This window comes from Aethalodelphis obliquidens, unplaced genomic scaffold, assembly GCF_003676395.1.
Source record: "Aethalodelphis obliquidens isolate GAN/ISIS:26980383/991018 unplaced genomic scaffold, ASM367639v1 scaffold11, whole genome shotgun sequence".
NCBI classification, from domain to species: Eukaryota; Metazoa; Chordata; class Mammalia; order Artiodactyla; family Delphinidae; genus Aethalodelphis; species Aethalodelphis obliquidens.
Window position 1 is genome coordinate 981,541 of NW_020837955.1, and position 16,899 is coordinate 998,439.

At 54.5% G+C, this 16,899-nt stretch overlaps 1 protein-coding gene across 5 annotated transcripts in view; it reads left to right on the plus strand.

Moving 5' to 3' along the window:
- The first annotated feature begins 14,179 nt into the window (after positions 1-14,179).
- The window catches only part of CXCL12 (C-X-C motif chemokine ligand 12), a 28,641-nt gene continuing 25,921 nt past the window's right edge, over positions 14,180-16,899 (plus strand). For all 5 annotated transcript variants that reach the window (XM_027111851.1, XM_027111853.1, XM_027111850.1 and 2 more), the window contains exon 1: positions 14,180-14,331. In XM_027111851.1, coding sequence (XP_026967652.1) covers positions 14,271-14,331 — 61 coding nt within the window. In that variant the 5' untranslated portion in view covers positions 14,180-14,270. The remainder of the gene's footprint in view (positions 14,332-16,899) is intronic.

A 16,899-nucleotide genomic window follows, 5' to 3' on the forward strand; every position in this document is an offset into this window, starting at 1 on the left:
GAGAAGTAAATCAATTTGCACTTCCCAGGCCCAGCTGGGGTGGAGAAGAGTCTGGCACCTGCACGGTCTCTGAGCTCTTGGTGTTTGCAGATCAGTGGGGAGAAGTGGGCTTCCTGAGGTCTTTGTAAAAAGGAACTCAGGTCCTTCCACCGCTGGGCCCACCAGGGTTAATTTTAAAAAAGACACGTGGTTTGGGGTGCAACTCCCTCTAGTTTAACAGCTCTCCTGGTCAAATCTGCCCACACTGGACATCAGGAGACTTGGGGTCAGATCCCCAGGCTTACCGACTTCGGACAGGTCACCTAACTCTCTCCACATCAATCCCTCAGAGCACTTCCCGGAGTGGCCTCCAGGAAGGAGGGGTCCTCTGTGCTTTGCATCCACTGGGCATCAGGGTACCAAGGTCAGGGAAGCAGAAGCTGATCATTCCAGTGACAGTGAATGCACCTTCCAAGCTTCGCATTCAGAGCCTCCTCTGCAAAACCACCTGCCAGCAGATGACAACGGGCCAGGTGCTGCGTTAATGGAATGAGACGTCAGTGTTCCCATTACCCTCAGAGGCTTTTGTAAATCAACAGAACGCAAGCAAACAGCGGTGCCCTTGTAACCTTGATGGAGCCGTGTTGTGACCAGCTGAGATGGTAAGAATTGTGGCACCTTGAGGCGCAGTGCGCCCTTCACAGTTTCCAAAGCACTTTCACCTACTTATTCTTTGTAACCAAAGGCTTTGGTCAGCCTTGTTTGCGAGCATGGGGGCTCAGCACTGTTAAATGACTTTCCCTGGAACACAGCAGGAGTGCTGCCTGATAGAGACAGGCAGTGTGGTCCTCCCAGGATTCAATCAGACAGCCCACATTTTAGTCCTGGCCACTCATCAGCTCTACGGTTGGGCAAGTTATTTATGTCTCCTATGCCTGTTTCTTTCTTAAGTTAACAAATGGCAATAAGATTGCCTGCTTTGTAGAGTTCCTGTGTCAACTAAAAATCTAACGTATGTCTATTTCCCAGGAGCATGTCAACACAGTATATGCTCGGTAGAGCTAAGTTCACCTCCTCGCTTCTTTCACTGTGTTTCCTGCACTGTAGGTATTGCACACATATTAACGAACAGTCGTAACCAGAAGAGAAAGTGTTCAATTTGTGCACTTGCTGGCACATCTGTTTGAAGGCTGGTGATGCCCAGACCTGGCTCTCGGGTCACCTGGCAGCTGGTATCCTCCACGCTCTCCTTGTCTGGCACTGTCTACTGTGAGCTCAGGATTAAGGGGCCCATGAGGACCAAGTCCCTCAAAGCACCCATGTGAGCCCCCCGCAATGCCACTCTTCACCCTCAAGGGGCCTCGCCAGGCCATATGACCCAGAGGGAGGGTACTATTGTCTCTGACCAGACATCCTGAGTATCCTACTACGTTCTGAAAAAAATCCAGCACTAAGAAATAAGGCAGAAAAAAGCCAGCTGTGAGAGCCTACATTGGATTCTGAACCCTGCCAGCCCCCCGCTTCTGCTCTTGCCAGCTCCCCACTCTGGGGAATATCCAGCAGCTGGGGAAGAAAGGGAGCGGAAGGGCATTAGAATGCAAGGATCCTCCACCAGGATCGGGACTGCAGCCACAAGACCCAGATCTATGCACCCCTGGCTGAACCGCTGGGGCCGGGCTGCCCCACTCTCCAGCGGGCACTCCCAGGCATCCTTCGCTCTGCTCCTCCCCTCTCCCTGGTCAGGGGCCCCACTGAGGCCCCCCGACCTGCCTTAGGACCAAGCCCAGGCGTGAAATACAGGAGGGGTCCACATCCTCTTCTCTGGAGCAACCGCTCCTTCTATACTTTAAATATGCAAAGGGGGAGGGAACCAGAGATCTAATCTTCCCTGAGGCAAGTCCGCCAGCCCTTCCCTTCCTCAGTCTGTTTAGGAGAAACAGTCAATCCCAACGTCGTGCCCCCCCAACCTTGGCCTGGGTTTGTTCTGTTGGGTTTTAGTCACCTGTGACTGTAAAAAACCCTTGCAGAAGGTTTGTAGATGTTCTCTTCTAACAAGCCGGTGGAATTTTTATATCCCTGCTGTTTCCATTATAAAAGCTTCTTAGAATTACATTTCATCTTAAACCAAGCCAAACCGCTACTCTGAAAGGTGTGCCATGAAACTCCACTGGGCACCCTGAGATTTCAGAGGCCTTGTCCAGCCGGCTTGTCCAAACAGACCACCCACACCCAGGAGCCTCCTGCGTGCATGTGCGTGGGTCCTTATCACAGTCCAAGGCCAGAGCCTTAGCAGGCCAGGTCCCCTTCTAACAGAAAACACTTCCTGAGAGACAGGGCTTGGCCAGGCAAGGGGCGGCCTGTAGTAGACGCTGTGATGGGTCACCAGGTTCCCTTTCCGGCCCGAAGGACTTGTTTCTTCCAAGTGCTGGGAGTGTCACCGGCTGAAGGCCACCCTGCGGCTGCCCCATCTGAAGCTGCCCTCTGCTGGAGAGAGCAGCCTCACCCACGGTCGTGCTCTTCCCAGGGCGGCATCACCACCAGCCCAGCAGGGTGGGAGCGTGAGGGCCCCTTTCCCTCAGAGTCTGGGCTCTTAACTGGCACCTTTTTAAGGCATCCCCCTCTGCTCGGTCCTGCTTCCTTCCCTCCCCTTCCACAGGTATCAGCCTCGGGAGTACTCCAGAATAAATTTGCTGCATATTAACAAAGTACACAGGTAAATGAAGACATCAACTGCAATCCCAGTAGTCCTGGGCTCAAACATTTTCAGAGGGCCCCCTTTATCCCCCAGAACTCTGCTGCACTCCCCACCATGGTCCAATGAGGCCAAGCATGGGGGTTCAGGTCATCCTGGGCATGTCCTGCCAGGGATGGACTGGCTGGACTCAGATGGCCAAGACAGTGTCTAGAGAGAAAAGCAGAGACATGAAGCTGTAGGTGGCGGGACAGGAGGGCTGCGGGGGGCATTCTGGCCCCTGGCCAAGCCCCCTGAGTGGGTCTGAGATGGCCAAAGGTGGACAGCTTCCAAGATGGAAGCTCTGAGGCCTGGAGCCTGGTGCAGGGAACAAACAGGGGCTGCTCCAGCCAGCACTGAGAGGAGCACGGCCTCTGCCTTGGCAGCTGGAGCAGCGTGGCCCCACTCGGCCCATGGCACGCACCGTGGCTTTAGGGTGAGTCCCAGCAGGAGGGCCGGCGTCAGCGTGTCCTCAAATAGCTGTGTGGGCCGGACATGAAATAGCCGGCCACAGCCAGATGCCTTTGTGAAGGGGGTCTCCAGTGAAAGGGGGCAGAGTGACCATCTCCTGCAGATGAAGCCCATTTGTGCCCATGGGCTGGGAAAGGTGGGGACAGTGAGTAATACCACCCTACTCCTTGGTCAGACACTCGAGGTCTCTGTGACCTGGTCACAACCTGCCCTCACTGTTTAGCATCTGATACTCCACCAAATCCTGCTCCTAGGTGCCCCCAACATGCCCCGAGGACAGCGTCGTTGTCCTCTCTTTTGCTCCCCTAACCCTCTCCCTCCACCTGCCTCATCTTTACTTTTTAGATCTTTTCCGTCTTAAGCATTTAGGAAACCCCCTCCTTGATCCAACCTTTCAAATCTCCCCCACGATGTGCCTCTCCTCTGCCCTCCCCCCTCCTTTTTGTAGCTCAAGACCTCAGGCCCATCCTGATGAGACACCCCCTTCCTCCTGCCCTGAGAGGGTGTGTGCCGCATGAAGGAGGGGAGAAGCTGGGATTTGTGGTTGAGTGTGAGTTCAGATCCCATCTTTTCCATTTATTGGTGACAAACTCCCCGACCCTCAGTTTCCTCATCTGCGACAGAGGGGTGGGTAACCACGTGTAGGCACCAGGTGAGCTCCGAGGACTCTCCTTCCAGGGAGCAGAAGAGCTTCTGGGCAGTTCGGGTTGTCCACTCTGGCTTCTGCCTGAAAGCCATACTCTTACAGGTCAGCCTCTGCCAGGACCTCCAGTTACCCCCTGAAAGGGAGGGAGGAAGAGCCCAGGGGACCACAAGGGAGGAGTGTGCCCTTGCCACTGCAGGGCAGACTGGAAGCAAGGAGCACCCGAGGGCGGCGCTGGGTGCCCAGGAGGGCCAGTCCTGGTGCTCAGGTGTGACTGCTGGGGCTGGAGATGTGGCATCGCTGAGATGACTCGGTTTGTTGGTCCCTCGGGGAAAGCAAATACACAGGGTGTGGGGCGAGGGGCCAGGGAGGCCGTTGAGTGCCCGAGGACAGGAGTAGAGGTGCCTTTCCAGATTCTTGCCCCAAATAGATCCCAGGAGGTGGGGGGCTTACTGGGCAGGAACACAGAGCCTTCGTGGCTGCTGGCTGGCCTGTCTCACCATTAACTCACCCTCCCTGAGCTGACCTGCCAGAGGCGGAATGTGTGGGGCTCACACTCATGCTGGGCTCCAAAGCGTCCCAAATCTGCAGCTATGTAAGCCATAAGCCTCTCTGGTTCTGTCCAAGGTGCCTGGCTGGTGGGCGGAGACTCCCGCTGGCTGCAGTGCTGAATGCCCCTCTTCCCTGCACGGCTGTGATCTGAGCTGAACTTAGCGCTGGCTGAGCAGTGCCCAGGGTCCTAGCGTGGACACTGCAGGAGGGGCTGGGAAGGTGGAGGGGGCCAGGCTAGGGAGCTTAAGGCTCTTTTTAGGGGCACGCTGGGTGCTACCACCTACTGGTGCCCCTCCTCACTGGGCACAGACCCTAAGGGGAGCCTGAAGTGGGCAGCGGGCCATTGTGAGGTCTGACAGGTAGCTCTCCATCCAGTCCAGTTTCTTCCTTTATCTTATCTGCAAACTAAACACATCTACCATCTGGCAACCTGGGGAGATGGAGGTCAAATTTTGCACACATGAAGAATTTCTGCCTGAATAAACGAGTTTTTTGTTCGTTGGTTTTTATTTTTTTTTTTCCCCTCTTGGTTCCTGGTCGTTCTCAGAATCGATCCAGCTGTTCACAGCCTGGGCCACCTCCTGGCCCCAGAAGTACTCTGGGGTAAGGACACCCCTGGGCTGGCTAAGTGAGAGGAGGGGAAAGGCAGGTCTCACTACTGTGGCCGGGGCAGGAGAGGCCTGCCCTTGTTTGGGGTGGAGGGCAGACAGGTGGCAGCCAACCCCAGCCTGGCCCTGCCCTCACTGCTCTCCCTGGGGTCCTGGAACTGGAGGCTTGCTCCAGGGAGGGTGACTGACTTTTACAAACAAGCACCCTCTTCCTCCTACCAAGATGCAGCTCCTGGGAAATGCCCTCCCTCCCCGGACCTCAGTACAGCTCTCCTGTCCTGCCCTCCTGTCTCCTTCCACCTCCCCTTTCCCCTTCCCCAGTGCTGATGGGGAGCTGCCCTGGGTAAAGAGATCAATTTATCTTCACTCCCATCTCCTATCAGTTCCTAGGCCTGCAGAGAGGCTGGTTCTCACTGAAACCATGATTGCCCGAATTCCAGGGGCAGGTGCTTACAGAAAATAAGCTCCCATTTAAGAGCCTGTTAAGGTGCCAGGCTGAAAGCAGCAAGGGGGTGCGGTGAGCAGTGGGTGCTCAAAACCTGTTTTTCTTGCTGTCAGGTCTGACGCAGGGACCATTTGCATGCAGACACCTGCCTGAGAAGCCTCTGTGTTTAGATTGAGGTGGCCAACAGTGACTACAGGCAATGAATAGTTTTCCTGGCGTCTTGCTAAGGTCAAATCTGCTGAAGCAGCTGCACCTTCACCCCTGCACGAGCTGCTTATCCTGATGGCACTCCCAACCCTCTCAATGTGTACACCAGCCTTTAGAGGTCCTGCAGCTGAGGGCGTGAAACCCCCCAGGACCCTGCCTCTCTACCCGCCACCTGAGCGACCTCCCTCAAGTCTTTGAGTCCTGGATTCATTCCTTGTCATCAAAATGGGGATGAGAGCCCCTGGTTCAGCGGGAGAGAGAAATGCATGCAAGAACTGCTTCATAAGCCAAGAAGAGTTGTAAATTGGGAAGACGTAAATAATTAATAAGTGCTGGCATTTCCTGCACTTACACAGAATGGAAGCGTGCCGTCCTCCAAGCTTCTGGCTCCACCAAAAGGGAAGAGCAGATCCCACCACCTCTTCTAGCTCCTATAAACAATGTTCCATTCTAAGTAGCTGTGAGGAGTCCAGATCTGCTAGGGCAGGGATGAGGGGAGCCCTCGTCAGGAGCCCAGAGAGCCATGCCTGGAATCCTCCAGGAAGACGCCAATGGGTATGAGACAGGAGGCCCATGGCCCACGCTGGGGCTCCCAGTTGGCCTGGGCCTCCGAGGCTCTGCAGACCCCAGAGCAGGCCTCAGACACAGACCGAAGGACTGGGGGCCTCATTCTGGTCTTTGCGGTCAGCTATCTGTAGGGTTATTAGCTGCCTCCTCTCAGCTCTAGGGTAGAACCTAACTGTGAAGTTTCAGATCCCTACTACATACCAGCCAGTGCCCTGCAAAGTGGGCCTTGGGTCAGGGGGGAGTCTTCCCTTCCACGTCCAAAGCAACCAAAAGACAGGCACCTCCACACCCAAACTGGAGCAAGCTGGGAACACACGGGCCATAGCATGAGTTCTGGGCAGAGTCTGGTCTGCACTGCCAGCTCAGCAGGTGATGGGAAGTCCATTCACTGTCTGGGCCTGGGTGTCAGCATCTGAAGAGTGGGTCGAGCACGCTCACCCTACAGCGCTGCTGGGAAGCTCAGCTGAGCTGGCAGTGTGACCCAGCTCTGGAATCGTCAGGGTCTGACATTCGGCCGTGGTTCTCTTCACACACAGGACCTCAGGCTAAATGCAGCCTCGAAAGGCGGCTTCGCGCTTGGTCCCTAAGGAAGGACGGCCGTCCGCATAAGTTTAAGCTTTGCTTTTCCTTCAGACTTCAAGATCTGTGTGAGGTCTAATGGGCTCTTTCTACTGAGGCATGAGATTCTTATACAGCTAAGACTGCTATCTCTGCATGGTGGAATATCAGAAAAGCATGGGCCTCCTGAGGGCACTGGGACGAAATACAGCCTACAACTTCACAAACCAGTGGTGCTGTTGGACCAGGTACAAACTGAAGTCACCCATCTCTGTTGATAATGGCCTGGTGTGCAGCGACTCTCACCCCGCCCAGCCAGGACAGGACAATGTGCTTTTCTTGGCCCACTTTGGGCAGGGGTTCCTGACCCCTCCTGAGTTATGAGTGCTCAGGGCTGGAGCTTCCTGCTCAAAATCTCAGCTCCAGTCAACTGGTAGACAGAATTATACCCACACTGACCTGCGGAAGAAGCCGCAGAAGTAAATATTGCCTCGGGTCAGAGCCCCTCCTGGAATCTCAGAACTTTGTTGAAACCTGCCAAGGCAGGGGTAATACATCACCACCACCCGTCTCTGTTTACAACCGGGTAATGCCTTTTATGACTGCCTCTCTCTACCCTGAATATTGTTTTATTGCCCCTGTAGGGAGATTTTTCCATTTGGCAAAAATCATCAGATGGCTTTACTCATGTTAACAACTGCTCATTAAATGCAAAGGAGTAAACAGTGAAATAAAGGTTTGTTTCTTTGCTGTTTTTTTCTTTCTTTCTTTTTTTTTTTTTTTTGTTATTTATGGAAGAAAATCATGGGATGGGCAATAAGAGGTAAAGGGTACTCAGATGTCGTCCCTCCTTAGCGCCTTGCCTGGATGGGAAGCCAGGAAACCTTCCCTGCCTTTCTGGGAGCCCATTCCTTCAGCAAGGAGAGAGCGAAGGTTTTGATCTGTTTCAAGGTGAGGGCTTGCGGGTGATCTCTGAGTTTTGGGCCCTTTATGCTTGATTCTTCTTCCCCTGTGGCCCAGAAATCAGGAGGTACATCTTTCTGTTCCTGGTGGAAAAGGCTTCTCAGGGCTAGAGCAGTACCTGGAGAGAATTGGTGTGGAGTGGTTGAAAGGGAGAGCCAGGTAGATGGGTGGTTGGATGGATGGATGGATGGATGGGTGAGTAAACAGATGGAGGGGTGGGTGGATGGATGGATAAGTGGACAAATGGATGGATGTATTGTTGGGTGGATAATGAACAGATGGGGGATGGTTGGATGAAAGGATGAGTGGGTGTATAGAGGAATGGATAGATGTATGGATGGGTGGTGGAAGGGTGAATGGATGTGTGGACGAATGGATGGAAAGTTGGATTGCAGACTTATGAAAGAAGTATAGCATCTCTTGGTGGCAAGCCTAGGGCTGTGAGGCAAAACTTGGGTACTTTACAGAGACAAAGGGAGCATCAGTGATCCATCAGTCTGATTACAAACGTAAAAACTTCATTCTGGGAACCTAAGAAGAGAAAGGTTGCTGGAAGCTGGAAGCCAGTGAGATTTCATGGGTGAGACTCAAACTCCCAGTCAGCATCCTGGATTTGCATTGCTTAAAAACAACAACACCACCGCTAATTTACAAAGTTTTATCGATAATTTATTCCCAAACAAAAATATCTTTTAATGATCAACTTGTTTAACCTCTTCAGTCTGCTTCTGAGCGGTGGGGTGGGAGGATGCGTACCTTGGAGGTGCTGGCAATCCTCACCCGAGTCCATCTCCCACTTACATCCCCTGGGCCAGGCTGCCAGGGGGACCCGCCTTTGCACTTGGCTTTGAAAGTCTCTCCGGGCAGCCTCCGTGTGCAGTCTTGTCCAGCACATCTGTGAAGAAAGACTTCAGACTCTGGCCACAGGGATGTAAGGTGGAGGAAATGTACAAGTCCCTCCTCTGAACAGGGAGGGCCAGTGGGGCTGGGATCCTTACTTCTCCGACTAGGGGCCCAGCTGTGCAGGCAGTAGGCCCAGCCCCTCCTCCATGACCCACAACAGTGCTTGACCTCTTTCAACATCTGAGAATCCCTCCAGATAGGATACTGCTCATGTGATGCTCATTCCTGGCATGACGGCTTCTCCTCCTCCCCCGTACACAGCCCAGGCCTCCTAAACAGACAGAAAGGGTGTCAGTAGCTGGACTTCACATTCACCTGCCCAGACCAGAGGAAGAGGAGGGCTGGTGATGCTGGAGAGAAGAAGCCTGGATCTCCTTGCCTCAGGCATGACCAGGACTATTTCTGGAAGGTCAGGATTGGGGCTAGTGTGTCATTAAACTGTTCATAGCAAAAAGGAGAATAAAAAACGATCACTCCCATACTGCTTTAATGTGCCACTTGCCAGCATAATAAGACTGTCGCAGTAAAATTCAAGAAATTCTCTCACTGAGAAAGTGGGTGATTTCACAACTTACCTTCCCAATGCCCTTCCCACCCTCTGCCCACAGGTCCTGAAGTTGCAGGCAGGGAGCCCACAGAGAGGGGCTCCATTGAGTGTCAGACCCTGGGGTCGGGTTACCAGACTCAACAAATAAAAATCCTGCACACCTAGTTAAACTTGAATTTCAGATGAACCACGTATAATTCCTTCTAGTGTAACTATGTACCATGCAATATGTGGAACATATTTATGCTAAAAAAAAGAGACACATTTATCTGAAATTCAAATTTAACTGGGTGTCCTCTAGTTTACGTGGCAAATCTACTCCTCTGTCCTTCACCAGGAACAGCTCTACTGCAGAGGCAGGCTAAGCGGGTTTAAATCCCCGCTCTGCCAAAGAGTAGCCGTGTGATCTTAGTTCCCAAATCCGGGCAATGGGGTTAACACTGAACCCGCCTCGCAGGTAGATGTGGGGATAAAGGAGGCAAAAGGTATACAGCACGGAGTAACTCCTGTGTAAATGTTATTTATCCCCCAGGGCACACACTTCCTATCACCCAGGGGTTTATGGTAGGGGCTGGTGTATACTCCAGCTCCAGAAACTTTGATGGAGCTCCAGATGCTGAGGCCAGGCTGCCCAAAGGCAAAGGTACTAAGAGAGAGGGTTAGGATTAGGATTGACAGAGCAAATCTGGACCTGCCTCCACTGATTTTGGCGATGGGGTGCAGGCAGAGTTGCGTTGGTCTGTGGGAGCTGGTGTGCAGGCTGAGGGCGCGAGGATGTCCCAGAAAATACCACCCCTGCTTTCCAAGTGTCCATCAAGGGAGAGTGTTTGGGTACAGCCACCTTACACAGAAGATCTGGCTTGTTGGACGTGCACCTTCACCTAGGGTGAGCGCTGCCTGCAGCTGTGTCCCAGAGCCAGCCAGGACCCAGCACAGAGCGAGCCCCATGCAGGAGCCCTGCCTCAGCTTCCCTGGGTCCTTCCCTCCAGGATGAACTGAGGCTCTTGGAACTGGCTCCTGAGGTCAATTTTGGATCCAGTCAATGAAAACATAGTCAGCCTGACAGATGCTAAGCCCAGGCCCTGGGAACAGGACTCCAAGAGGTTCCCTAGACACCTGCCACGGAAGTGACCTCCATCCCCGCACACACTGGTGTTCCAGAATCCAGAGACGCTGGTCCAGAGAGTTGCGCCTTTGTCCTTGGCCAGCTCTGCCATGTTGGCCAAGGCCTCGAACCGCTCTGAACGTCAGGCTCCTGTCTTCAGAGCTGAGATATTAGGGCTTATCCTGCTGGTGTGATCTTTGTCAGAACCAAATGTGACGAATTCAGAGAAAGCAAACTGAAGTCCTGTGTAAATATCTTCCTGAAGGCCTTCTCTGTGCCAAGTGCTTTCACACTTAGTAAATCCAAAGGCCAACCCTGAGAGATAATATACCCATTCCACAGATTATAGCATCGAGGCTTTGTCTTTCTCACGGGCCTCCTGGTTCCCAGGGTAGGACATATACCAGTGAACCCCGATGCGAGATGTCAAAGGTGGGAGAGCAGGGGTGGGTGGGGTGTAGCCCCTCCAGGCCCGCACTCAAGGCTGTATGAAAGAAGACTCATGATTGGGGTGGGAGGGTCATGGGTATCCAGGGCAGGGGGTTGGGATCTCATGGATCCCCACACCCTTCCTAGGACCTGAACACTCCTGGGTGAGCATTCTCTGGCCTTATCTGGATGGCAAGAGTGAAGATGCCATATCTCCTTTGTATTATTTCGTTTTACTACTTTGAGACCAAATGGTTTGTTTATAAAAGGGGGAATGTCAAGCAATTTAAAAATGTTCTTTATTTATTTTCAAACTTCAGATCTTTTTGTACCCCTGTCTGACTTTTTGCTATCTCCCCAACCACCTATACTATTGCATGCTTTGGTAGTTTAAATCTACTTATTTTTTAAAACTTAAATCATGAAATCAGTCTTGAGCAATATCTGAAATGTCTGTTTTAATGTGCTAGTTATTTTTTTATTACTTTAAAAAATAAGTTTATAAATCTATGTTGTTTAAAGTAATGTTTTCAGAGTACCACCTGAAGTCATCTTACTGGTTTCACACTGGGAAACAATGATTGGGTGCAAACTTTCAACCCTGTATTAAGGTCCTTCTCCAAAATCCAGTCACTGAACTCTGAAGGTGTGAACAGCCTATTGCTGGGCAGAGGGCTGTGGGCAGGCACCTGGACTGTCACTAGGGGTCTAGAGACCATAGTACAAAATCGAGCCCTGGAGATGCACCTGTCTGTTAACCCAACAGCCAGACCCCTGCCTCCCTCTCATCTTGAACGCCTCATGACTGAGGTGTCTCTGAGGAGCTGCAGCTCTGAGTGCGGAGTGTGGGAGAAATCTGCAAAATCTCATAGGGAAGGTGGCATTGCTTTGGGCCTTGACAGGGAACTGAGTTTCCTGGCAGAGAAAGAAAGGTGGAGCCTTTTAAGCAGAGATAGTGCCATAAGCAAGAGACAGAGGAGAAAGGGTAGTGGGCCCTGCTACCCTGAATTTGGGAGGCACCCCTGTGACAGAGCCCAGAGCCCAGGTTAAAAAGGCACAGTCTGGTCCCCAGAGTGTTGACTTGTGCAGAGTTTTAAATTTAAGTAGCTTGCCAACCGGTCCATTTTCTCGAAGCACTTAATGACCTTCCATAGTTTACGTGCTTAATTACTTATGTATAGTGCCATTTTCTTTTCCCCCATCCCCCAGAATGTACACTCCAGGAGGAAGGGGGTTTGGGTTGTTTCGTCTGTTTGTGCTTCCTTTACTGAAGTATTTCAAACACTTATCCCATGTCTGGAACATAACAGGTGCTCAATAAGAATTTTAATGAATGAATGGAGGAAGTGATGGCACTGATGGGTCCCACACTAATGTCTGTCCTGGGGCTGCGGGGCGCGGCCAGACAGAAAGCCCTGGTTTCCCTTCAGCCCACGCGGGTCCCTGCCAGTGGCTCCCTCAGGCTGTGGGAGCAACAACCGATTTGTGACCAAAAGCAAACAAGCGAGATACTTTGACATTGGCTTTGGCCGGACTTGCAGGTAAGGCTCCACAAGCGCGGCTGTCGCCGGGCTCTGGCCTCTGTGGTGTGGCCCTAAGTCCCGGCCACCCGATATATGACTGAACCTTGCAGCTTCACCCGTCTGTGCAGTGATCTGGGGCAGGCCTGAGTCTTGATCCACTCGGACCGCAGGAGCGCGGGGTGGGGGGGGGAAAGGGGGGAAATGAGAGACTTCGCCACCAGAGGGCGTCCGAGCTCAGCCGCCGCGCGCCAGCTTGTCAGCAGCGGGCTAGGGCTCCAACTGGGAGATTACCCGCCCCAGGTCTCCCTAGAGGATGCGGAGACCGGGGAATGCCGGAGGACCGTCTTATCCATTGGATTGTTAGTTCTTTTTTTTTTTTTTTTGGATTGTTAGTTCTTTAAGGGCAGGGACCAAGTCAGTGGGATTCCTTGCTCTACACCCAGCACCCAGAAGCGGGCTCGGCCCGGAGTGAATGAATGAATGAATGAATGAATGAATACAGGTTCACAGAGTACCTAATTGGGCGCGAAAGTAGTTTGGGAAAAAAAACGAAAAATGCAAAAGACACCCATCCCCACGGCCGGAAACCCGGGGCTCTCGCAGCTTCCTGCTGATTGTCCCTTCCCTTGGCCCCCAGTTGGAGCAACTGAGCCCAGGCCGGACGCCTCCGCCCACTCCCCCAAAGCCAGAGATCCGGGACTCCAGAGACTTGTTCCCACCAAACACCCCTTGAATGGACGCGGGGACAGAATCCACTCCATTGTCAGGTTATGAGGGAAAGAGCAGAGGGAGGTGACGGGAAAGGCTTGTGACCACTGGTGAGGCTCAGAAGGGCGCTCTTCTCGCTCCTGCGCCTCCCAGACCGCCGCCTGCTTGCAACCCTGTGCTCTGCTGGGGCCATCTCGGGTGTCCAGGTTAGGGTGCGGCAACCTACCAGGAGGGCTGGACACCGCCGAGAAACGACCCCGTGGGTGTAGTTCTCTGCACCAGAAAGACGTGGAGTCTTTCTCCCTCCTGGATGTGGGGGGAGAGGGGAGTTGTTTCATCACATCGGGCATCCTTTGGGGAGAGGGAGAAAATAACTGAAGTGTAAACAATTATTTCTAGCTTCCATTTCTTGAGTACAGACTATGTGCCAGACGCAGTGCTGAGCACTTCGTGGTGGTCGGGAGGGGAGTCTCAAGTCAAATCCCACAGCTCCCCTCCGCGGGGTGGGAACTGGGTTTATTCCATTTCACAGTGGAAAGAGCAGGGGTGCAAAGGGCTAAGTAAATTCACGTTTACTAAGAGCCTCCAGGGCGAACTGCCGTTATTTCCTTTCGGTGGCAGAGCACTCTATTTTAGAGCTTCAATTTCACAGTTGAGGAAACTGAGGCTCGGCTAATAAGTTATAGCTCTGGCTTGGAATCGAATCGGAGTCGCTCTGACTGCAAAGACTAGTCTGTTTCCCTTAGTCCCAGCTTTCCCGGCCGCGGAGCAGCGAGCTGAAGCCGGTGGTCACCTCCAGGTCCTACACTCCCCCAAAAGGACCCTCTTAGCTACCCGGGACGCAGCTGGCCTAGCTGGCCCTCACCTCTAGGACCGACCTGTTTGTTTTTCTTTGGTTCTCATTCTGTTCCCGCCTCTGGGACTCAATCTTTCCATCTGCATAATGGGAACAGTAACCAGTCCCATCCCCGACCCTCACTGAGCGGCTGACTTCCTCGGTGCAGGTTAGGCCTACAAAGCAGGGCCCAGCGTAACCGAGAGGTCAAAGGCTGGGGCGCACCGCAGGCCCAGGAGCATCCCGGGCGCGGAGCAGGGGTGGGAGGGAGGGGACAGGGGGAGCGGCCGCGTGGGAGGGGACTCTGGTCAGAGCCCCGGGCCGCAGGCAGAATTCGGCTCCAGGCCCGCCCCTTGCCGCGCGCCCGCCCCGCCCCACCCCGCCCCGCTTTCGCCTCTAAAGTGCTGGGCGCGCGCCTCCTGCTGCCGCACTTTCACTCTCCGCAGTCGCATCCCCTCCACGTCCTGCCTCCGTCCACCCGCCGCCCGCTCTTGCCATGGATGCCAAGATCGTCGCTGTGCTGGCCCTTGTGCTGGCTGCGCTGTGCCTCAGCGACGGTGAGTGCGCCCGGCGACGGAGGCGTGGGCAGGCGCCAGGCTCTTGACTCCGTGCGGGGCCACGGCTCCTCTGCCCCGGCCCGCGCCGTCCCGAGCGAACCTAATCCGAGCCGCTTTGCACCCGGGAGGTCGAGGCAGCCCACCTCGCGGGGCGCGCTCCCTCGGCGTGCGGCGTTTGAGGTCCCCAGCGTAGCGCTCCCCGCGCTGAGGCTCGCACTCCGCTGCTGAGCTCGGGTTCCGGGACGCGGGAGCGGCCGCCAGACCTCGGGCGGGCTGCAGAGCGAGGTCGGGCAGGATAACTGGATGCGAGCGCGCCCAGGGCGCTTTCGGAGCCGGAGCGGGAGGGCGCGGAGGTGTGGAGCCGAGTCGGGAGCCGCGGGTCCCTGGCCCTTGACCATCCACCTCCCAGCTAGTGCCTTCCCGCGGCCCAGCTCGGTTTCCAGAGTAGAATGGGCTCCTGGCTCCGTGCGGGGCCACGGCTCCTCTGCCCCGGCCCGCGCCAAGGCCCCGCTGAGCACCGCGCTGGAGATGCGTTCTGCGGTTCCTGTTGGAGAGAGCGCTTTGCAAAGCCTGTCTGGCATCGCGACTTGCTTGTGGTGGCAATGCGATCGGGTGCAGCTGCGAGGCGTCCCTCGCAGTCTTATCGTTCCGAGCAGCTGTCGGGTTTGCAGCGAACGCCTGGCTGCGCTTCTGTACCGCAACGCGGTCCGCAGCGACGCGGCGAAGCTGGAAGCGCGTCCAGACAGTGCCTTCCCTGCCTCTTTCTGGGGTCACCCAGGAGAGGCCCAGGGGCGATCTGGGTCATGCATGCGCCTGCCCAGCCCCCAAAACACACCTGCAGGCTGGCGCCTTTGTCGCCAGACAGGCGAGCACTGCTCTATCTCGGAGTGAGCGCTGCAGCAAAGTTCAGTCGCCAAGGCTTCAGGCCATGGGGAAAGGTGGTGCACCGTTTCACTGTGAGAGGGAGAGAGCTTTTTTCCTTTTGAGGCTTAAGCGAAATCTCACTGTCCTGTTACAGGACACCACTGCTGCAAACCAAAATAAACTGTTGCCTCTGAACGCACAAAACAAAACCATGTCAGCACGGTCAGGCCATGCTGAGCTTTCTTGGCTGCGAAGTTTCCAACGAATCCTGCAAAGGGTTGAAGGACACTGTGCTTGGTGCAGCTGAGGTCTGTGCAGGGCCCCAGGCCCTGGAGCAGTCTGCTAGGTGCCAGCTGAAGACCTCTGCTGCATTCTCACTGGCTGGTGGCTGACCACCTGGGAAGTGTTCTTTAAAAGTGTAGCAAGTTGCTGGTCAGAGCTGCAGAGAGACTGGCACCAAAGGGAATTCAGAATTTTTCTGTAAGCTGAAAAAGTATCCTAGCCTGTGTCTTTACACTGACACTGACACCCCCAACCCAGGTCATGGGGCACACTCTGGTTTGGGTATTAACAATTGAGTGGTTTGGTGAGAGTAGACGTGTCATCATCCAGCTGTGGGAGGAAATGGTGCTTCTTCTAGCTGCCCCCTCCCCTGGGGAACTGCAGAAGTGACTAGAATGCAAGGACCCAGGTCCTTGAGTCCTGGGCATGGCTGACCTGGGGGGAGCACAGAGGAGTGGGGGCCTCATCCACAGACTCCTCCTGACTCTGGGAAGGGTTGGTTGCTTGCCCATCTGAGTTGCCCTCTTGGCAGCCAAGTGGCCAAGTCAGGGTCCTGGGCTCCCGCTTAGTCGGGCTCTCCTTGCACGCATAGGCCAGAATGAACTTTTTGACCACCTGGAGCCTGTGTACCCATGCTGGGTCCCCTTGTTCAGGCTCTGACTCGGGCTCCTGCCCTCCCTCCATTGGCTAACCTCAGCCAAGCAGCTGGGTCCCCGGATGCCCTGGGCTTCTAGGGGTTAAAGTCAGGGTGGGCCCCATTCCTAGGCCTGGCTGGAGGGGCTGGCTTGGGCGCTCTTGTCTCTGCATTAGAGTGGAAGGACTGCTCCGGAGCGGAGCCAAGTTCACCAGAAGCCAAGTTCCCCCGAGCCCTGGGTAACATCTGGACCAGTCAGGCCTCTTGCCTGTACACGGACCACATGCAAAACAGTTGGAAAAGTTAGTAATATTGACAAAAAGCTGGCAGGAAGGTCACCAGCTGGACACAGCACCTAGCTCTCTTGGTAAGAACACTTGGGGCTCTGTCACTTTAAAAAACCTGTTGAAATTCTCCACTTGACAGGCAGGCAACTGGGTCCTGGGAGCAGGAATAAAAATTGCCTTTGAAGGAAATGGATAATCCCAGGAGGTGGAGAGGGGAGAAGAGAGAAAGAGAAAGCTTGTGTTCTGAGCTCAGAATGGGCTCTGATTTCTGGCCTGATCGCCACTGCTTCGCTAATGGACTCAGAACAGCATCTCAGGGACACGGGGGAGGAGCAGCCCCCATCTTGCACAGCGCTGCCCCCAGCAGCTGTCCTACTGTGCACCTTGCAGTTTGCTGCTCTGGGGTTGGGACCAGTCCTGCCTCACCAGTGGGCCCCACATGCCGGTTCTGCTCAGCTCTGAAGGACCCCTGAGAATTTCAGGGGAACCTGGAGGCAGGAC